General features: G+C 35.7%; 1 protein-coding gene across 2 annotated transcripts; it reads left to right on the top strand.

Annotated features, from left to right (window-relative positions):
- The first annotated feature begins 1,783 nt into the window (after nucleotides 1-1,783).
- LOC113113994 (transducin-like enhancer protein 4) lies at nucleotides 1,784-17,786 on the top strand. 2 transcript variants are annotated; one of them, XM_026280655.1, is made up of 14 exons: nucleotides 1,784-2,137; nucleotides 8,268-8,368; nucleotides 8,947-9,010; nucleotides 9,524-9,568; nucleotides 11,021-11,083; nucleotides 11,539-11,613; nucleotides 12,383-12,560; nucleotides 13,100-13,116; nucleotides 13,452-13,580; nucleotides 14,371-14,421; nucleotides 14,702-14,854; nucleotides 15,940-16,032; nucleotides 16,206-16,492; nucleotides 17,346-17,786. In XM_026280655.1, exons 1-12 carry the CDS (start codon nucleotides 2,099-2,101, stop codon nucleotides 16,030-16,032), a joined length of 1,008 nt encoding a protein of 335 aa, XP_026136440.1. In that variant the 5' UTR covers nucleotides 1,784-2,098; the 3' UTR covers nucleotides 16,206-16,492; nucleotides 17,346-17,786. The 2 variants fall into 2 exon arrangements, with proteins under 2 accessions (XP_026136440.1, XP_026136449.1); XM_026280664.1 differs by having other exon boundaries at nucleotides 16,164-16,492.
- The last annotated feature ends 3,683 nt before the right edge of the window (nucleotides 17,787-21,469 follow it).

Below are 21,469 nucleotides of genomic sequence, written 5' to 3'. Positions count from 1 at the left end.
GTGTGTGGTCACTGTCTCTCACTTTTCATTCCTCAGCCTGTCTTCATCCTCCCATCTTGGTTTTATTTCCGCCACACTGCACCACTCCTCCTCTCCACACACAAATGCATATATGTATGTGTGTGTGTATATATATGTCATATACATTTTATGCACCACAAAATCGTCACATCCTTTGTTGAAGGGAATTTAAAACACAATGGAAACAATGTAAAGTGATACGGAAAACAATATTCCTAAGAAAATATCCAGTTTGAGTTTTTAGTTTAGCTGTATAAAAATTAAATCTGCTCAGACAAAGGTTTATTTTTTAAGGATTTTTATTTTGATGCATTTAAATTTTATTTAAAATTTGTATGCAAATGGAAAACATTGAATTTCCTTTAACCGGTTGTGTTCATATTGTGATAAAAGAAAAACGTATAATCATGATTAGCATCTTAATCCTTGAGTTTTAATATTTCATTCGATGCAGTCTAACTCGTTAACAGGAGATTCGCGAATGAATCATTCTTTTGAACGGTTCTTTTTGGTGATTCAGTCGAGCATATTTGCAGAGCGTATGCACTTTTTTACATTTTCTTTGTAATTTAATTTAAAATTAATTCCAACTTCATTGTATAAGTACAATATGTATTGTGTATATACAGATATCAGTTCGCTTACTGCACACTGATTGGCTTTCCTTCTTTATTATGATGGCGATTGAGAAAGTAAAGGACTTCATTACCCATAATGCAATACAGTCGCACCTGCGCTGAAGTCCTGCTTCGCAATTGGTCGAGAACAAAGCAGATGTAATAACCCAACGTGGGCACTCAGGTCACTCATTGGCCTTGCCTTTAATCTTGTTCGCCATTCAGAGTCCATCATGAAAGAGACGTTAAGGCTGCAGTGTTTGTACATTATGTTCTGTTATGACACGAACGGCTTCCCGCTTTGTTCTCTTTCAAACAGGATTTCATTTTAAATAACTGAGTTTATAATACTAATATAACATATGCCAGTATCAGTTAATTTAAACTGTTTTTATCACTTGTATTTTCCCCGTTTTATCCTATTTAGATAGTCTTCATAAGCAAATGTAAGCGGTCGACCTTAAGAGCAGCCTTGGCTCTCCGCAGTTAATGTCAATCTCATCGCTGAGAAGAGCTGCGTGCGTTTTCTTTTCTCTTCTGATCTTTCACCCCTTTCTCTTTCCCTCTCAATCTCTCATATATTTATTAAGATTTTCAGAATCCAATACACCCCTTGCTTGCTGCAGTTTGGCTCGTTGACAGCCAATTCGAGAACGAATCATTGTTTTGAACCGGATCTTTTTAATGATTCAGTCCTGCCGAATCGCAGAGCGTTCGTATTAATTATTATTTTGACATGCGTTTATTACAGAATGATTGCTATAAGTTCCCTCAAAATATATTCAACTTTGTAGAAATCACATTACAAACGACAGAGATTATAAATTTGCAGTTAGACGCAAGAGAGATTAACATTTTCGAGTCATAAATTAATTTAGGATTGCCTGTGGGTTTTCGCGGCTTTTAAAATGGCAAGTAAAATTTCGAGATGACGTCACTGTTTTGTTCTAAAACCGACATATTCATGCCTAAATCGTGAATTAATTTGGTTAATTTCCTTCTCTCTCCAAACCCAGCGGTGACAATACCTCAAAATCCGCGGTAATAGTATTATGGTATTTTGGCTGTTTGACATGGTGCTTATTTAAGAGACTCAAGTGAACCATCTGTGAATTGGTTTGAGCGAACCGATTCGCTCGTTATTCGGACAGCGTGTGCGCGCAGGGTCAGCGCTGTTTATGTTCTTCTGATCTCCGACGCGCGCTCAGCGTGCACGCGCTCCACTCAGGATGATTTTGTTACATTGTAGCGCGGCGTAACTGTGCGTCATAAAGGGGAAGAGCGTTTGATCCAGGCGTATAGAACGTTTTCAAACTTTTCATCGGATACCTTGTAATTCTTAGACTACTCGAGAACGTTTGGAGCGCGGGAGAGCGAACCTGATTTACGCAGCGGACGCGGGGGGGTTCGGTGTCAGACGGTGATTCCGGACTCGGTCCTGACCATCCAGATCCCCGTGGATGACCTCCAGAACCATGTATCCGCACGGAAGACCCCAGGTACCGCAGCCTAATGAACTTTCCTTTCCAGGTCGTCTCTAGCGGATCGCTGAGTCGCGCGCGGTGGCCCGTTTTAACGTGCATAATGTTTGGTGTTAGGGTCAGGGTTACGGTCACGATGAAGAGTTAATTACAGCCCTATGGGTTCAATGATTGATGCACGGACTAAGAAAACACACAGGCCTGGAGTCCAATTACAGTCACCGTGAGATATATATAAATAAGTCTATTATTAAGCAGCCTTCATCTTTTAAGTTGTTCATGATTCTGTTCTGCATACAGAGTTTTATTTATTTATACACATCATTCTATATCTCAAACGCATATATATTATTTGACTATATTATATTTATCCTCATCTATATTACTTTACATTCAAGAAACCTCAAAAGGAACCAAACTCAGCCGGGGAAATCCTCCTGAAGCTGAATACAAAGCACTTATACATATATGTACATGCTCAAATGTTAATTAGACCAGGTGTAGCATATACATGCAAATAATAAACAAGTAATATATAAATAATTAGCACTTTTACCTGCTTTTAGCTGAATTACTAAAATTAAACAAAACACAATATGTGACCCTGGAGCACAAAAGCAGCCTGAAGTCTCTGGGGTATTAGCTAAAAAAACATTGTATGGGTCAAAATAATCAAATTTCCTTTTATGATAAAAATCATTAGGATATTAAGTAATCACATTCAATGAAGATACTTTTTTACATTTCCTACTATAAATATATATATATATATATAATTAGTAATATTCATTGCTAAGAATTCATTTGGACAACTTTAAAGGCAATTTTCTCAGTATTTTGATTTTTTTGCTACCTCAGATTCCAGATTTTCAAAAAGTTGTATCTCAGCCAAATATTGTCCGATCCTAATAAACCATACATCAGTGGAAAGCTTATTTATCTCAAACTCAATTTCGAAAAACATTTATTATATTAACTTAATTTACTTTCATTTTTTATTATTGTATATCAAACAGACATGCCAATAAAACTCTTTGAATGTAGAGATGGATGGGCAGATGTGCATGTGCAGAAGAGGAAGAATGAGGCATTATTCAAGGCAGAAATAAAGTAGAAGGACACAGGGAGAGACTTGTGGCATGAGTTTGCTCTGTGTGGCAGAGGAATGGACAGATGGATGGACGGCTGAATGAATGGTTTGTTCGAGTTATTGTTGCATGTTGCTACATATGGGTCCAGGCCACCCCACTCTCCACTGCAAATGTCATGTTCCATTATCGTTACTGGGCAACACGATACCACACACACACACACACACACACACATTCTCACACCGAGCTGCACTTCAAAGCCACCTTTGCTATGATGGCATGTTATTACAAGCCCATGGAGACCCAGTTTTGTGGAAACATGCATCAGATTTAACATGAGGAATTTTCGTGTGCATAATGAATAACCTTTAGAGACTGTGCAAGTGTGGTTTGCTTTGTTTAGTATGTGCTGTTTTTACATCTGTGTGTTTAGTGGACAGTATGTGGTAATACGTAATGACTGTGTGTGCTGTTGCCTGCTGGGCCGCTGATGATCTGACTCCAGTGGGCAGCTTCTGTCTGCTCTCAAAACCCTGTGGGATCTGATACAGGACGCTCGTGCCTGCTTTACACCTGGGATTAACATCTGCCTCTGTGATCCCATCCATTCAGATGCTGTTGTAGTTTTTAGAAATATTTAGATTTTTTTATCTTATGTTTTTATTTTAATATTAGATAATTTTTTGTCATTTTTGTCAATTTAATTATAATTTTTAATATTTATTGTAGTTTTTTCAACTAGATTTTTTACTGAAATTTTGTTTGGATGTTGTGTTCTGTCCTCTTCTTATTAACATGTTTAGACTGCAGCAGCATCAATTTATTTTATTTTTTTATTCATATTTTGAATTAGTTTTTATTTTTTTATTTTTTTGTGCATTTTTGTCATTTTTATTAGTTTTTGTTATATGTCTATTTACATTTTATTACATTTTGTTTAAGTTTTAGCACAAGTTAATCTAAATGTTGTTTGTTTTTATATATTTTAGTTTAGTTTAGTTGATATTTATTTTATTTCAAGTAACGACAAGTTTTGTTCCTTTTTTTTTTAACAGATGAATGAGTTGAGTTTGGCAGTCCTTTGTTATTGTTAAGGATGCATAATAAACATTATTATGTGAAATTAATTGAAAAGACAAAGGTAGTCACTAATGAGGAAACTAATGACTAATAACCAGTAGTCATTCTCTACAAGTATTAAAACAATATATTAGGAGGATTACTAAAAATGTATAAATAGATATGGAAATATCTAGGTATATTTTATTCTCAGGGATGCTCGATTAAGACAGTCGCAGTGCTTCATGGGAGTGGAGGGTCACTGCTGATCTCCTGCTTTTGGCGCATCTCGTGTTATTTTTAAAAAACAATTTCTGCATGGGGAAATGAATGTGATTTTTTTAGGTTTGGGAATCATACGGCCACACTCTGTTCAGTGCTGTGCATTTGTGATCGATTCACACGATTGTGACATTAATACCAGATTTAAGAGTCCTCAGCACGGTGAGAATATGTGTAAGAGTGATATCTGCATGTAAATGTGTGTGGTTGCCTGTATCTTTCGCCATCTGAGCCGTGTTTAATATCATTATATTGATGGTGTTAATGATTAGATCTGACACACACTAGCTTTATAACACTTAACATAAAATCACACACACATTTTAACACCTCTCAAAAGCCCACTCTGTCAGTTTTATATGCACATTTTTTAAAATAAAAATTAATGTTAAGTTAATATGGTTAATATTGTATGTTGAGTTAATGACAATTTAATTCTTACATGTGTTTTTGGATTTAACATATGCTTTTTAATAGCAACATAATTTTTTTTTTTTTTTTTTTTTTTGACATTTCCTAACAAAAAGCCATACACATTTTATTTTGGCATTGTCTAAAAAACCATTCAATACAATTCACTATTCAAAATATGGATAACTCACCTGTAAAATTAAATCAATTCACAAAATTGGACTGTATTTTTACAGACTTGTCTTAGAGTGCAGTCCATTACAGTTAATCACATACATCAATATTTGCGAGAAAAATGGCCACAAATAAAGAGCAATGGAGGCATCACTGACCTACAGTGCACTGCAGTGTTTTTCTGTCCTGAGATATCAAACAGCAGAGTGAGGATCTGTTTACAGGAGGTTGTTGGACTCGATCTGTGCTATATTTTTATCTGTGTACATATGTGTTGGGTGGACTGATTTGGCCGTTGTGTCACGTCTAATGTCTGGCAGCATTAACACTGTTGTCAAGACACTGTCGTGTTGTGTCAACTTAAAAGTTCATCTTTGAAAACATATTCATTCTGTGCCGTCTGCTCTCAATAAATGTGGCTTAATGAAATATATAGCACATAGCAGCAGCTGAGACTGTTCTAGCTGCAGAATTTGCAAAAATGCACTTAGGTGCTCCTGTCGAGCTTGAATTTCTCACATGGTAGGAATAGTTCCCTTAAAAATAAGCATTTGCTGAAATGTTACTCATCCCAGGCCATTCAAGATGTAGATGAGTATTGAGAACAGATTTGGCGAAGTTTAGCATCACTTGCTCACTCACCAGTGGATTCTCTGCAGTGAATGGGTGCCGTCAGAATGAGAGTCCAAACAGCTGACTGAAACATCACAATAATCCACACCTCTCTAGTCCATCAGTTAATGTCTTGTGAAGAGTAAAGCTGCATGTGTGTAAGAAACATGCTTTTATTAAGATATTTTAATTTTAAACTGTCCCTTCTGGCAAAAATATCAATTATGAGTCAACATAATCCATAATAACTCTTCTTCCAGTGAAAAAGTCCCTCTCCTGTTGTCCTCTCACATTAAAATCCACCCCAGCTTTGTTTAGAGCAGGTTTGGACAGTTTGCTTGTAAATCGAGGCAGATTTCTCTCCTTATTCGGGTATCTTTTTTTTTCTGAAGAAAGCAATATTATGTTTGGAGGACTCTTTTATTATTTCTTTTTTGTCATTGTGATGGTTTTAAGTTACTGATGGATTTAGTTCTTACAAACATGCAGTTTTTCACTTCATAAAACATTAACTGATGGACTGGAGAGGTTTGAATTATTGTGATGTTTTTATCAGCTGTTTGGACTCTCATTTTGACGGCACCCATTCCATAGGTGAGCAAGTGATGGAATGCCGAATTTCTCTAAATCAGTTCTGATGAAGAAACAAACTCCTCCACATCTTACATGGCCTGAAGGGGAGTACAATTTCATTTTTGTTTGAACAATTGCTTTAATCATTATTTGTTTGCACAAATTAATGGCGTTAAATGAATATATAAAATGAGCAGCCCTAATAAACAGATAAAGTGCAGCGGCTGCATGCGTGTGTGTGTGTGTGTGTGTTGGAGGCGGCGGTGCATGGTGTCAGTTCTCATCAGAGCAGTATTGTGTATCGAGGCCTTAACAAGCTGCTCATCAGAGCTGATGTACAGTACAGATTCAGTCTCTTGGAATGAGACGATCCCTCCGAACAGATGTGCGTGTTTTTTTCCTCCCAAACTGTGCTGTTTTTTGTCAGTTGCAGCAATCTGCACAGGAAGCATCTATTGGGAAGGCAGCAGGTTCATGTGTCGTTTGCACACTCGCGGCTGTTACTGCTCTTGTATTTGTGCCACATGTGCTGAATATTTCAGCAGCCTACGGTTATTCACGGCTCTGTGATTCCCCCTCCCCTCTCCGTCTCTATCTCTCACAGTAAACAGTGTGAGATAGATGACTGCGTTCTTTCAGGGCTGCTGTGAAAGGAACAGTCTGTGTGACAATTCATGGCTCTGTCCCGCTGGACAACACCCTCTTGTTTCCTGACCATAGCCTTGATTCCTCTCAATATCTGCTTTTCACCATAGAAATATATCGCAATACTTCATTTTTTGGCATTGTCTATCAGACAAAATATTATTTTATTTTGATGCAGAAGGCATAGTGCAGGTATCATCATTTGTCATGTCTAACTGACTTATTGGTTTAGAACAGACTAAGAAACTAGTTAATATATTTTTATAAGTCATTTTTTATTGCAAGGTCTAACAGACAATTTTTGTTTCTTTTCGTTTTTAATGTAAAAGACGAGTGCGAGTCCATACATCATTTCTGTTTTACAGCTTTACAGTGTCAAACAGGAAAACAGTGTGTCAGTAATCCAAGAGCACAATAACAGTCATTGTTCCTGCTAAAGTCAGTTCATTGATGATTCAGTGATGTCATCATCCAGTTCAGCTCTCTTTCAATGGTGTCTGTGCAATCGCTCAAGCGTCCCCAACTTAGCAAGCCAGACAAATGTTGTAGTTTGTTAGAAGTGCTGTTAGCTGTTAGTGCTTATTTATTTGCCAATTTGTAAATCTCTTTGTTTTTTTTTGTTTTTTTCTGTGTGTTGTTGTCTCTGTGTACTGGAAGCTTATGTCACTAAAACAAATTCCTTGTATGTGTAAGCATACTTGGCAATAAAGCTCTTTCTGATTCTGATTCTGATTCTGATGGTCTGGCCTCGATCAGGGGTCATATGAAGGTGTATATTGAATATATGCCTAGTCAGTCTTGTGTTTTTGATAAAGCTGACAAAACAAAGCTTTTATTGTCAACGGCAGGGCCATATAAAGTGTCCTTTGTGCAGTCAGTGTGCGTGTGTGTATGTGTGTGTGTGTGTGTGCGTGTGTGTGTGTATCAGAGGATTAATTAAAAAAGCATGGTGTTTGTTTATTCAGTGTATTTTATTTCATTTCATAGAGCCATAAGTCCCTACAGCGTAATCATACAAGTTGTTTAGCAAAATGAGAATACACACAAAATGCTCAATTTATAGTTATGCAATACCAAATAAAACTTTTTTTTTTTTTTTTTTGAAAAACATATATTACATGAATCTTGTATGTTAAATGAAGAACTGAAAGTAGAATATGTATTGTATTGTCCTCCTGAGATTACCTAACATCATCACCAAGCTAGTCCCATTACAATGTAGAAATAGTTAATAAAAGGCTATATATAATAATGATGGCTGTTTTGGAGTGATGTCCCTCACAATACTCGTGTGTTTTCAGGCTCCGCTGGTGTCAGGCCACGCCGGCATGAAATTCACAGTCCTGGAAACTCTCGACCATATAAAAGAGGAATTCCAGCTGTTTCAGGCCCAGTATCACAGGTACAGACACAGCTCCTTCATTTCACCTCATCCAGGAGGATTCTGCACAAAAACTCTCCAAATGTAACTCAACCGACTCCTGAAATCCAACCAGAGTTGAAACGCTTCCCGGGTTCTTTGATGTTTACTGCTGTTTCTTCATTTTCTATAACTTCATCTACATTTTACTCAATTACGCTGTGATTTAGATGATCTACATCCTCTCTGAACTGCAGTTGCGATCACCTGTGTAAAGCTGATGGGATTATCAAACCATAATGCTCTAAAATCACTCCAGCAGCTAGAAACGCTTGTATTGGCTGATACAGACTATTAGCCAGCTAATCCTGATAGTCTCATTAGGACCAACTACAAAAGCTACTGAACCTCTTTCTTTAGAGCAGTAAACATCAATTGAAGTTATGAAACTGGATTGGCTTCACTAATACAATATAAGTCTATAGTTGAAACATATTTATTGTAGAAGTGGTTCTGTTTCATGTTGGAAGGGCTGATATTGAGGCCTAATCCACCACTGTCACATGACGAGGACACAGTGTCACATGACCTCACAGCGTGTGTTGTGTTCTGTTTTTCAGTCTGAAGCTGGAATGTGAGAAGTTAGCGAGTGAGAAAACAGAGATGCACAGACATTATATCATGGTAAGAGTGAAATCGAGCAACATTACCCATAATGCCCAGCTGTGACTGAGCTGATAGTACTGGTTGATTGATATGTGTTTTTGAGTGGCCAGTTTGCTCTTGACCAATATAATGGCAGTGCAGATTGTCAAAGACGCCACAGAAATCCTGGGATAAAGTTTTTGTTCTATCCAGCTGTATTTACTACAGCATCCTAGTAAAAGATATAACACTTGAAAAGAAGATGCCCAAAAAAGGTGGCCTCCCCCAAAATTGTGCATGCCCCCTCACTTTGTGTGTTGTGCACTATATGAATGCACTATAAATCACTTTGAATAAAGGCGTTTGTCAAGTGCTTAGATACAAATGATGATCTACACACATTAATATGAAAGACAGTGAGTGTCAGGTCTTTCTCTATGAATATGGGTTAGTTCTGGCCTCTGGTAACACATGTAGAGTATTTCTGTCATTTAAGTGGATGGAAGTGTGATTTATGTTGTGTAACTGAACTGCCCTTGTTTCCTTCCACAGTATTATGAGATGTCTTACGGGCTGAACATTGAAATGCAGAAGCAGGTGAGTGACTGATGTGCGGTTTGCAGCCTGATTTCATTACAGATCAGCAGGATCTCTGTGTAATGAGCTTTACAGTATGAGGTGTCCTTGTGTGCCGGAATTATGGGGTCTGGTTGGCAGGTTGCCAGGTGTCTGATGCTATTAGATGAACAAATGAATAAAAGTATTCATATATTTCAATAAAAACCATACTGACCCCAATTTTGAATGCTGGTGTACATGCATTGCTGTGATATGGTTAAAGGTTTTGAACACTTGAAATGGCTTTGATAAAACTGTTTCTGTTGCAGCTTATAAAACACATATTATTATTTATTAAACACTTCTTATACCATGTAAAAAAAAGTGTATTATTATATGTGATATATGTAGACTTGCACATGAAGGTGTAGTGATACAGATGTAGAGTTAATATTTATGATGCGTGCCTCTATACTGTATTCTGTTTTACAGCAGCTTTAATGTTGCTCATCCAATCAGATTTCAGAGCTAAAACCAAACTATCTCTGTTTTCCTCAAACATATTTAAAAGAAAGCTTACGTTTTTTCTTTGTCGTTTTGAGGAGAGATGTACTGTATCCATGCGATGTGCCTGATTCAGTGTTTTGTTGGGTATTTACTCTGAAGCAGGGTTTAAGCCTGACTACTCTATATGAGCAAACACACACACACACACACACACGCTAGAGTGGGCTAATCCAGATAAGACCCCTGCATCTCTCCTCGTTTTCCAGGCCATCTGTTGGAAATGCCTGGATTTGAGAGTGTATGTGGGTCAGAGTGTGTGGGATCAGCCTGAATGGAAGTGTGTGGACATATGTGTGCTCTGTGTGTGTGTGTGTGTGTGTGCGGTGTATTAAAACATCTCTGTCAGTCAAGAAAGATATCTATCTATCTATCTATCTATCTATCTATCAATTGTTCTTTTGTTGTCATTGTTCTATCAGCTCTTTTGTTTATATATCACTTTATAAATCATTGTTTTTTAACTCTTAATCATTTTCAATAGTTTTTCTTTTATTGTTTGTCATTTGTAGTTTTTCTTTCCACACAAATCCTTAAAAGTTTGCGAATATGTCATTGTAATCATTTGTTTTATCATTCATTGGTAATAACTAACTTTAGTAAATTTTATTTTGATGGCATGTATGTTTTGATGATGAAATGAGATTTTTGTTAATGATATACAAAAACGGTGTCAAACTGTAACAGACCAAACTTGAATCAGATTTTATTAATCTATCAAACCGCTGATCTATAGATCAGGTTAACAAACACACAGGGCATAAAAGATTTCTTCAGATATAATAATAAAATCTAATGTGAAACGGTCCTGAATGAACAGCACACACTGACGCATTAGCTACTGTTCAAAGCAGTAACCCTGAATTAGCCTGTTTTCTTCAGTATGTGGTCTGTTGTTTGATGGGAACTGTGTGTTTGTTTCTGCAGGCAGAGATTGTAAAGCGGCTCAGTGCTATATGCACTCAGATCATTCCACTGCTGTCCCAAGAGGTGAGCGAACACACACACACACACACACACGCTCATCCTCTCCAAGCTGCTCTCCCCCCGCAGGCTGTTTACACATGAATTATTTATAGCAGAGGTGGTCATCAGCAGAGAGCTTCCAATCGCCCAGCTCTTTCCTGGATCAATATTTCATACTGTTCTTTTCTAAGCCACGCTGAGTGAATTCGGTTATTTTGTAATCGCAATGCCTTCTGGGAACATCAGGTCTGCCACAGAGACAACAACAACTCTTTTCAGTTGACCTGCTGTTTGTGGCACACGCGATTCTGCTTTGTTTGTGGTTCTTCACAATGAAAGGCGCAGTCGTGTAGCAGGTTTTGCCTTGGGTGTAGTTTTGCATGTTTGGTCTTGATCTTTGAATCTCTTCTCTGTTAGCTGGTTTGTTTTATTCATGCTTCGTGTGTGACGGTGCATGCTGAATTTGTGTGTTCTTGCAGCATCAGCATCAGGTGGCTCAAGCAGTGGAAAGATCCAAACACGTTAGCATGGCCGAGCTCAACGCTATCATCGGGGTGAGTCTGTTCTTTTCACCCTAATCAGTCAAATTTCAGTAGAGTTTTCAGTCTGACCGATGAGAAGAACAAGCAGGCCCTTGATCAGCCTCATGTTTTTCAGCTCTGCTCGCGATTGTTTAAGCTGACTGAAACGAAAAATGTATATAATAATTATGTTTAAAATAAAATGTCAAAATATGGATGAAATAATTTCCCATCATCATTCAACATAACATATATATTTATGTAAAAATGAAACATCAATCTTATCAATCTTAAATTATACAAATTAAAAGTGTTCATATACATTTTTATTGTATTTTAAATGATTAAACACTTCTGGCTGACTAATGGGTAAAACCTAGTGGTTTGATGAATGGTGAAAGATTTAAAATGACAATTAATAAGTATTTTGGGTTCTGCAGTGTGATCCTTAAATATTCTTTTGATGTCATCTAATGATTCTTATATGCCTGATAAGGCAGGTTTGTTATACAACTGTTGTTGCACTGAATTTCTTTTTTTTTTTACAATATAATTTAAGGTGTCTGTTACACATTACATATACTGTACTTACTATTATAATAACAATTAATTATGCCTAATTACATGCAAGTAACACAAATCCTAACCCTTACCATATAATAAATACATGTAGTTATTTATTATCACTCAGTACTTATACACTGTAATAAGGACACCTTAAAATAAAGTGTAACCAAATGCTTTTTACATAAAAAAGGTTTTACATTGACTTGAAATGCTTCTCTCCATTCCCTCTTTGTAGCAGCAGCAGTTTCAGCATCTATCCCATCATGCCCAGGGCTTCCCTCTGACGCCACACCCCTCAGGACTGACCCTGGGGGCGGGTGTAAGCCTCATGGCTCTTCCCGGGGGCTTCCCGTTCCCCCCGCACCTGGTGCCTAAAGATGACATCGCTCTCCTCGAGCCCCTGGACTCCAGAGGTGTGCGGGAATCTATTAGTGGTTTAAATCTAGAGTTATTTCAAATGATGCTAGTTCTTCTTGTGTGACATTTAATTTATGCAAAATAACTGTTACCACTATCACATGAAGCCTGAACGCTTTTTGCATACTATATACTTGTAGGGAAATAAGTATATTCAGACATGGACGCTCCAATTATTGGCATTACATTTAATGAAATTTGTGAATTTTCCTTCAGCTAGAGAAGTAGTCCCACCTCAAAGTGGTGACTTAGACATCCAGACAGCTCAAATAGCAACTTTTGTACAGATTTTAAACTTTACAGTTCTTCTGGAAAAGGCCCAAAGACTTCCATTGTACGTGCATTGGTGCAAATGTGATTTTTGCTTCTTTTTTCAATGGTCTGTAGTAAGCCACAGCATGCCAGAGATTTGCTCCGTAGACATTAGATTGAAGTTAATCCGAAATATTCCTGATATATATTGTGAATGCTCGAGATAACAGGATCATCAGGTTTCAATGAGTCAATCCTTCTGTGTCTCTCTTTGTTTCTGTAGATGGAGCTCTAAACAGGGTGAGTATTACACCTCAGTGCTTTGTGTGTAGTCAACTTCTCATTGGTCCATCCATTAGAGAAGAAGATTATTCATGTGTCTGCATGTAAGGATTGCACTGCTGATTGGATTTTAAATGTTTAATTGGATTTTTGTATAGAATTGCATTTTTGGTAAATAATGTACCATGTTAAATGACATGCGTGAGTGGGGTGGCCAACCCTAGCTCCGCCCCTTTTTATACACTGTTTAGACAGTTATTTATATTAACACATATAGTCTACATATCTACACATGCAGATAGTGTTAGATTATAGTGTGTTTATTGTGTATTGTGTGTGTGTGTGTATTTCAGAGCGCCAGCGGCTCTCCGGTGGGCCTTCGTCTGGGTCTTCCTCCTCCTTCCTCTTCCTCTTCCTCTCACGCTGATATGGACACTAAACGGGGCAGCGCAGAACAGACCAGCATGGGACGAACACGGAGGGTAAGTCGAGACCAAAGTTTAGAGTTTCTAAGCGTCTCTTTTACGATGCGTTACAAGTCTGTGTTATTTTCACTTGTGCTGCCATGTTCAGCTAAACGACATCCCCAGACTGCCGACTGTGATTGGATATTAATGATCATTATTTATTTAAATTGATATCATTTCATCCCTGATTCACTGACTTGTGAATTCACTCACCAAACCAGAGACAAACTGCTCAGATGTTGTTCTTTCATATCTAAGTATTAATAAATCTCAGATGTTTCTTCCATAGTTCCTTTGGAGAAATAAAATATAGACACAAATGAGTCAATAGTTGCCATACAGTAGGGTTATGGGCCTATAAAATGAATGAACGTCAATATTGAGGTCAGTGTTATTTTAGTGTTAAATTAGTTTTTGTTTTTATATCTTCAGTTCTTATTTTAAATCTTTTTTGTTATGTGCTTTTGTCATGTTTAAATATAACTGTTGAGCTTTGATTAATTATCATTTTGGTTTTGGCTTCTATTTATTTTCAGTTTGTTATTTCAGTGCTTCATCTTAAACCTACTTCATTTAGTTGCCAAGGCAGCATTTATAATTTGAGATTTTCCACAAGAAAAAAGAAACAAGAAAAAAAGGATCTAATATTTTTCTATCTTCTTGTATTTGCTGTGTTTTCGATGTTATCTTGACATAGTTTGGGACAGTTTAAGAAATGTTTGCGATCTCTTCTAAGACTCATGTACAGGAGAAGTCTCCTCACTGAAGTAATTAGTGTTGGTCTGATCATGTGTGTTTCTTGCAGGAAAGTGGCAGTAAAAGTGAAGACGCTCTCAGAAGAGACGCCACTAAAGAGGTGTGAAAACAGTTTCTGGCTTTCTCTCTCTTTCATTCAACGGCAGTCGGTTTTGTTCCAGTAAAGCTGGTTACATAGTTATTCATTTCCTGTCACTGAAGAGTAGCCTGCAGCTGATTGGTCCATATCAGTGAACATTCTGAGCCCTGTCTGGTGTAAATACAGTGCAAAATCATTGGTCTGTGCTTCAAATGATACTTCTCAATCCCACAGCCTCAAACACTGTTGTAGTTGCTGATGCTTTGTTATTGATGACATCTTGTCCTGTCTGTGTTTGCAGAAAAGTGCATCACCCGCAGGAGTCTCTCCCAGATCGCCGGAAGGGAACGGACTGAACAGCTCTCCAGCGCTCAGAAAGAATCCGTCCAGAGAAGACTGTTCCTCTCCTCAATCTCAGCCGCGCTCGCCCGGACTCTGCAAGAGCCCCACTCAGGTACAGTGATACAATGATTTATACAAATACACAACATTTCTCATAAAATAAGGTCTGAAACACACCATTGATGTGTTGACGATGTTCTTTTCATGCTATTTAAATGGTTTGGTAATCATAGTTTATCAAAAATATCTAGGGCTCTATGATATCCATGATACAGAATCACAGAATCCAGTCATGCAAATGGATTTTTACTGTATAATGTGAAAAGTCATGTTATTTGCCAAGGTGTGGATGAACAGATCAAAAGTAGTGCTGTACACTTAATCAGATCTCTATATGGACTACATATAAGACTGCTCCTGAAATATGAAGTGGCCAAAGAGCGAAGGCAGTTGTTCCGATTTATTTAATTAGATTTCAAAAGATTTAATAAATTGTTGAGATTTTATGCATTCCTTTGATTACCTCCATTTTTGAAAATAAATTTGTATTAAATCATAAAGCACAGAAATGATTATTTTGTTAAAGTTTTGTGAGTTCAGTACGATAGAGATCCTGTTTTGATTAATAGAATTGAAATATACCATTAAAAACCTAATCCAGAAAAATAAAAAAGCAAATCATGGCATTTAAAAAAATTCATCTTATTGTTAAAATTGTAATAGTAAAAATTAAAACATTGTTAAAATTTTAGGAATTCATTGATTAGACATTCTTTTTGATTATTAAAAAGAAAAGAAAAAAGAAAACAGAAATTATGGAAACATAACATGGAATTTTTAAAAACAAAACACTTTTCATAGACCCCTTATATTGTTAAAACTGTAATAAATTATTACATATAATATTGTTCATTTAAATAATTAGACATTTTCTTAATACAATTTTATTAAACCATTAAAAGCGTGATCCAGGACACAGAACAAAACAAAATTAAAGGAAAAATCATATTTTCCTATTGTTAAAATTCTATTAAATGATTATTAAATGAAATGATTGATTAGACATCCTTTTAATTAAAGACCCTCAGAATTTGGGGAAAAATAAAATGTATTTCATAGTGCCCTAGATATTATATCTAATAGTTTTCTTATTAAGAAAGAGGGCTGGTTCAGTTGTTTTCCTCTCTGTGTTCTCAGGAGAAAGTGAGATCTCCTTCTTCTTGTCCTTCGGCGTCTCCTGGCTCTCCAGCACCTCCCCGTCCTCTCTCGTCTCCCGCTCTCAAACACTAGGTACGTCCTGACTCCTGCTCTTACAGCTCACAGTAAGCGTGGGCGGCAGGGGGATGGTTTTTCAGCCGGCTGTGATTTCATCTCTCGCTTGGCTCCAAATGGTTTTTCCAATTCCTGCAATTCCTTTCCAGTGACGAATGCTTGTGCACCTTGACGTCTGGTTTTCCTCACAGGACCCACTCCTGGCCATGGAGTGAGGCTAGTGAAAGACAGCCGCTACCCCTCCCCAGCCCGCCCTTCCCAGAATGCACGGGGCCAGTCCCAGAATGCACCGGGTCGGGCCCCAGAGTGCTCGGGCATGGGCATCAGGTGCCTTGTCAGAAGCCCTTCATCTGTCCTTGTGACCCTCCGAGCTGAACTCTGAGCGAACCGCATCTGTGTTCTCACACGCCGGGAGTAATCAGCCAATCAGCTGTCTGACAGCTCTGTCAGCCAATTAGAAAGAAAGCTGAAGATTCTGGTGAGTATTATATTTGTGTCTGTGTGTGTGTGTAATTTATTATTTTTTTAAATCTAATAATATATTACATTAAATATATTAATTTATATTTATATTTATTTGATATAATTTAGTTATTAATATGATCATATAATTGATTATATTATTTAATATCATATTATAATGTTTCTTATTTTATGAAAAAAAAATATATGTATATATGTACAAATACATTTTATTAAACTATTAATAAATTAAACATTATCTTTATGGCTAACAACTAATGATAACTATACATGAGCTTATTTTGTCCAAAACAATCTATTTACTAAAACACTTCTTTAGTAACCTAGTAAACCTTTACTGAAATGAACATATCATTTCCAAAATGTTACATTTTCACATTTCATAAGTCATGTGTAATTGTTAACATAAAAAGTCCAGATTCAAAATAATAATAAAAATGTAAATCATATAGACAGTTGAAAAACAACAATTTAAAATATAAAAATTAAAACATAAAAAAAAAACCTTACTTTTGTAATATGAAATATTTCTGAGTAAAATAGATATTGCAATGAGGAAAAAATATAGTTTGGCATCAGTAATTAATTTTTATTAAAGTGGTGTTTAATGATCCAAGTGGACATACCTCGATTTTTGAAGAAAGATTACAAAGACAATAAATAAATTTGAACATTATTGAGTCAGATATTATTTTTAATCATTCATTTCACGAAATTCATTGTTTATTTGATGATGATGTATTTTGTGGGCTATTCATTTAGATGTTTCCTGAAAGCTTGGTTACTGAAAAAAATTAACTGCATTAACTCCTTTAACTGCAGCTGATACGGTTTCTGTTGTCTTTCAGTGTGACAGGCTTCTCCGTATCATCTCCCTCACAGAAATGGACTGAGATGCTTTTACTGCCAGTTTTGTGTCAAAATGAGTTCAAGACTAAGACTTCCAGACAAATGGATGTTAAGGAGTTCCTGTTACAGCACCATTTCACGTATCTCCCCCAAGAGCTTTCAACGGTGTCAGTAAAGAGCTCCAAACACCCTGAAGTTTCCCCAGCACACTTCATTTAGTTCCATTCGAAGAGAAATTATGCAGTTTTTTGCGTGTAATAAACAGGCTTCTGTTATTCAAATATGAATACTCACTTTAAAGCATGAGAACCTGTACTGTGTTGTGAATAAAATCATAGTCAAAGGATGCTGTTAGTGTTTTCATATTCACAATACAGCACAATCCGGAGTTCTTGATTACATTTTAAAATGATTAGTGCATAATAAAGACAAATTGAGTACGCAAAGTTTGATTGAAATATTATTTTATTAAACAAATTCATGTCTGTTTTTCTCCTTTGGATCATATGCACAGAAAGCCACCTAGAAATGAACTCTGTATGTTTGAACTGTAAACCAGGACAGGTCAGGCTTTAATCAATCTCTGGGTTTTAAAAGGCTGCCATCTTTTGCTGTACTGCTTGATTTCAACACTAGGCGGCGCTCTAATCAAACACACATCAGTCAGAGCAGGTGTACGTTTGCTTTGCTCCATGTGGAGCTAGTTAAGAGATCTTCACCCGCTATCTACACAAATGTAATGGCTTGACTGTTTATTTTCTAACTTTTCCAAAATGGGGTTAACGCAAACTGATAAAAATAAATTCAAATGTGTTGACTCGTGCTCAGCTGACGTCAAACACTAATAGATTTGGTGCATCTAAAATCATTTAACAGACGAGCCAATCTTTTGGCTGAAATGGCCACAGTTTTATCAGACTGATGTAAGACAGCACCATGAAATATCACAGGTCAAACGCAGGTCAAACATCCCAGAATACTTTGAGGATGAAGCACTGGAAACATTTCCTGGTGTCTTCTCACTAACACCAATTCTTGACGAATACCGGGACAGAAGTGCAAAATGAAACCTTTGGGTATCATGGGGTTTTCATTTTAATTTAGGTGGAAACTGCCTTCACACAATTATTTTATTTTATTTTTTTCTTGTCAGTCACTCGATTTGTATCAACATCCACACGGTTCAAAAACTGATTAAGGAATCTTGCATTGGAATATGATTTGGTTTCAAACTGATTTCTGCTCCATTTCTGGAATTGTCACCTTAGAAAATCTTACTGTGCTCACAAATAAATATTTTGCACATGTACTGCATTCTCTTCTGCTGTTATTACCATGGTTTTTATAAACTAAATCATAAAAAAATGAAATAAATGTAAACTAAAAATAAAATACAAAATACCTAAAACTTATTTTATTTCAGCTAGTAGATAAGGCAACATTTCTAATTTTAATAATTTAAATATGATTTGTTAAAATAAATAAAACTATATCTCAAATAATAATAAAAAAATAAATCTTGAAAAAATAAATATAAAATGGAAAATATAAAAAGTCAAAATTTCTAAATATTATTTTTTTTCTATTGCTAACATCCTTTTGTCCAATCTGTAATCACATTTTCAAAACACTATACACAATTATAGTGTATACACTATATTGTTTTCACACAATATTCAGTAAATTAACACATTTCTAAAATGCTTAAATTTTATTTTCACACAAGTTTACCCCATACCAAAATCATAGATCTTTCTTATCTTTTTTAACACAGCATGACAGAAATGAAGACCTAATGTTCCAAACTTTAAATACAGTGTAAAGCCTCTCTACTTCTGCAACAACAGCAACCCAGAAGTATTGAAAAATATCTCTATATAAAATATTGTAACAACTGATAAGCATTTTTAATTAGCAGATCACTGAAATATTTAGAAATAGCTGATTCCAGTCTCAGTTGGAGGAATAGTCAGATGTAGATTCTCTTTCCATTACATCAACAGAGTAAAAAATTCCTCTTTGAATTGGTTTTGTGGATGCAGAACAACACAAAGAATCAAAGAGAGTAAAAAAAAAAATGCCTGGAGGAGGGAGAGGAGTACTTGGATCAGAAGAAGATAGGTAAGAGAGAAGAAGAGGTAAGGGAGGGTGTAAGAATGTGTGCTGGACTGTATATTTTTCGGTTTGTTTGTTTCTCCCTCTTACACATGTGGAACCTCTGAAAGCTTATTTCTGCTATGGAATATAAAGGGTAATTATAACACAGTTGTCTCACAGTTCTGACTTTAATTTCTTGCCATTTTGAATCTGATAAAGTTAGAATTGCAAGATGTAAACTCGTAACTCCAAGAACAGAAGTCAAAATTGTGAGATAAAAAGTTTAAAATTACTGTTTTTTTTTTTTTTTAAATCCTGAAACAAGCTTGCATAGTAACTAAAGGCCATGTATACTGTAATGTTGACAAGAACGAACACATTCAACACGTAAAATTGTTTTAGTTGAAGGTAACTACATTACTAAAAACAATTGAATTTTTGAACAATGAAACATTTTTCTATTGTCTATGCAAGTAGAACTGAAACGTCTATGTAAAACATGGAGAAGAAAGCAATGCCGTTTTTGTAAAGCCATCAACTGTTAGTATTTTGACAGTCAGTGTTCTATGATTGACTTTATGTTCCCATTGGATAGAAAGTAGTGCTAATGTTTTGTCCAAATGACTTGATTTTGAATTGGGTTTGCTGTGTTTTGATAGGGTTAGCATATGTAGAAAAAGGTATTCAGCATTTTGAAATGTAGAGTTTGTATTCATTTAACAAAATGTGGTTCCGGCCATAAAATTAACTATTTGGCTAAGTGTGTGATGTAGTTGTGTTGCTGTGTTAAGAGTTTAGAAAAAGTACTTTTAAGTAATGGTAAACACTTGTTAATTGAAAAAAACTGTAATAAAAAAGACATTAAAAAAACAACTAAATTAATTGAATCTTTAAATGAAAACATTTAATAAAAAACTTTATTTACTTATTTACTAAAACTAAAACAAGGAAAAATATAAATTCAAAATGTGAATTTAAAATACACTAAAAACATTCAAAATATAAAAAAACTGCAATAATATCTCAAAGATACTAAAATAACACTTATTAGATACTAACAAGATCTTCTTCAAATGAGGAATACAAATCTCAGGACTTTTTATATATAGGAGATTAAAATAAATAAAGGCAATTGAATTAAATATTATTTTTGTGATAATGGTTAAGTGATCATCTCTGACTGATTTCGAAGTGGAAAACTTTTTGGTGTGTTTCTCAAGAATCAGTGCTGCATTTAAAAAAAAAAAAAAAAAAAAAAAAACTCTTAGTAGTAGCAGGATGTCACGTGTCCATAACACAACACACAAATGAAAACCAGCCTGAAACCAGACCTACCTATAGACAATATAAAGAGATTTAATATATCCACTTTGCCTTGAGAACATTAAATGTTAAGTCAGTGTTTCTCAGATGTTTCCAGCCCTCCCTGTGTTTAACTGGTTACAATGAAGCTGGACTGTCCCTGAACCTCATTCTGTTTAAACAAAACAGGATTTATCTTACATTTTTGGCTGCTTCAGTTCCCACAATTCAGCGTTAAATCAAGGGGAGTTTTTGGCTGAACGGCACCGGACTGAAAATTTCATCCAATTGAAGGCACATGCTGAATATAAAAATGATATACTTCAATGCAGGAGAACATGCTATAAATAATTAAGTCACATGTACAGGGCATGTATTGTTACATACCAAGTATGCACCTTCAACACAAAGTATAAGCAAGAGTAATAATAATACTTGGCTTAGCAAACATGTCATGTAGATAACAGATGTTGAAATATGAAGTCTTACCAACTGATAAGATAGAACTATTAAAGATATCTGCACGGTGAACTTCGAACAGTTTCAAAAGATTTCATTCATTTCTGTTTTGAGCTCATTTACAGCAAGAGCAAAAACATTACAAAAGATGCTGTACAACTTTATTATTATTTATTTTGAACTGTATAAACAAATATAAAACATACCAAGAAAATAATATATATATATATATATATATATATATATATATATATATATGTGTGTG

Source organism: Carassius auratus, chromosome 2 (genome assembly GCF_003368295.1).
Source record: "Carassius auratus strain Wakin chromosome 2, ASM336829v1, whole genome shotgun sequence".
Taxonomy (NCBI): Eukaryota; Metazoa; Chordata; class Actinopteri; order Cypriniformes; family Cyprinidae; genus Carassius; species Carassius auratus.
The sequence above is the reverse complement of the archived record's forward strand: the minus strand, read 5'-3'. Positions and strand labels throughout refer to the sequence as shown.

Coding starts and splice junctions, on each gene's coding strand:
- LOC113113994 (XM_026280655.1), top strand. CDS start 2,099: ATGACCTCCAGAACCATGTATCCGCACGGAAGACCCCAG. Junction 8,369..8,946: donor TTTCAGGCCCAGTATCACAG/GTACAGACACAG, acceptor TCTGTTTTTCAG/TCTGAAGCTGGAATGTGAGA. Junction 11,084..11,538: donor TTCCACTGCTGTCCCAAGAG/GTGAGCGAACAC, acceptor GTGTTCTTGCAG/CATCAGCATCAGGTGGCTCA.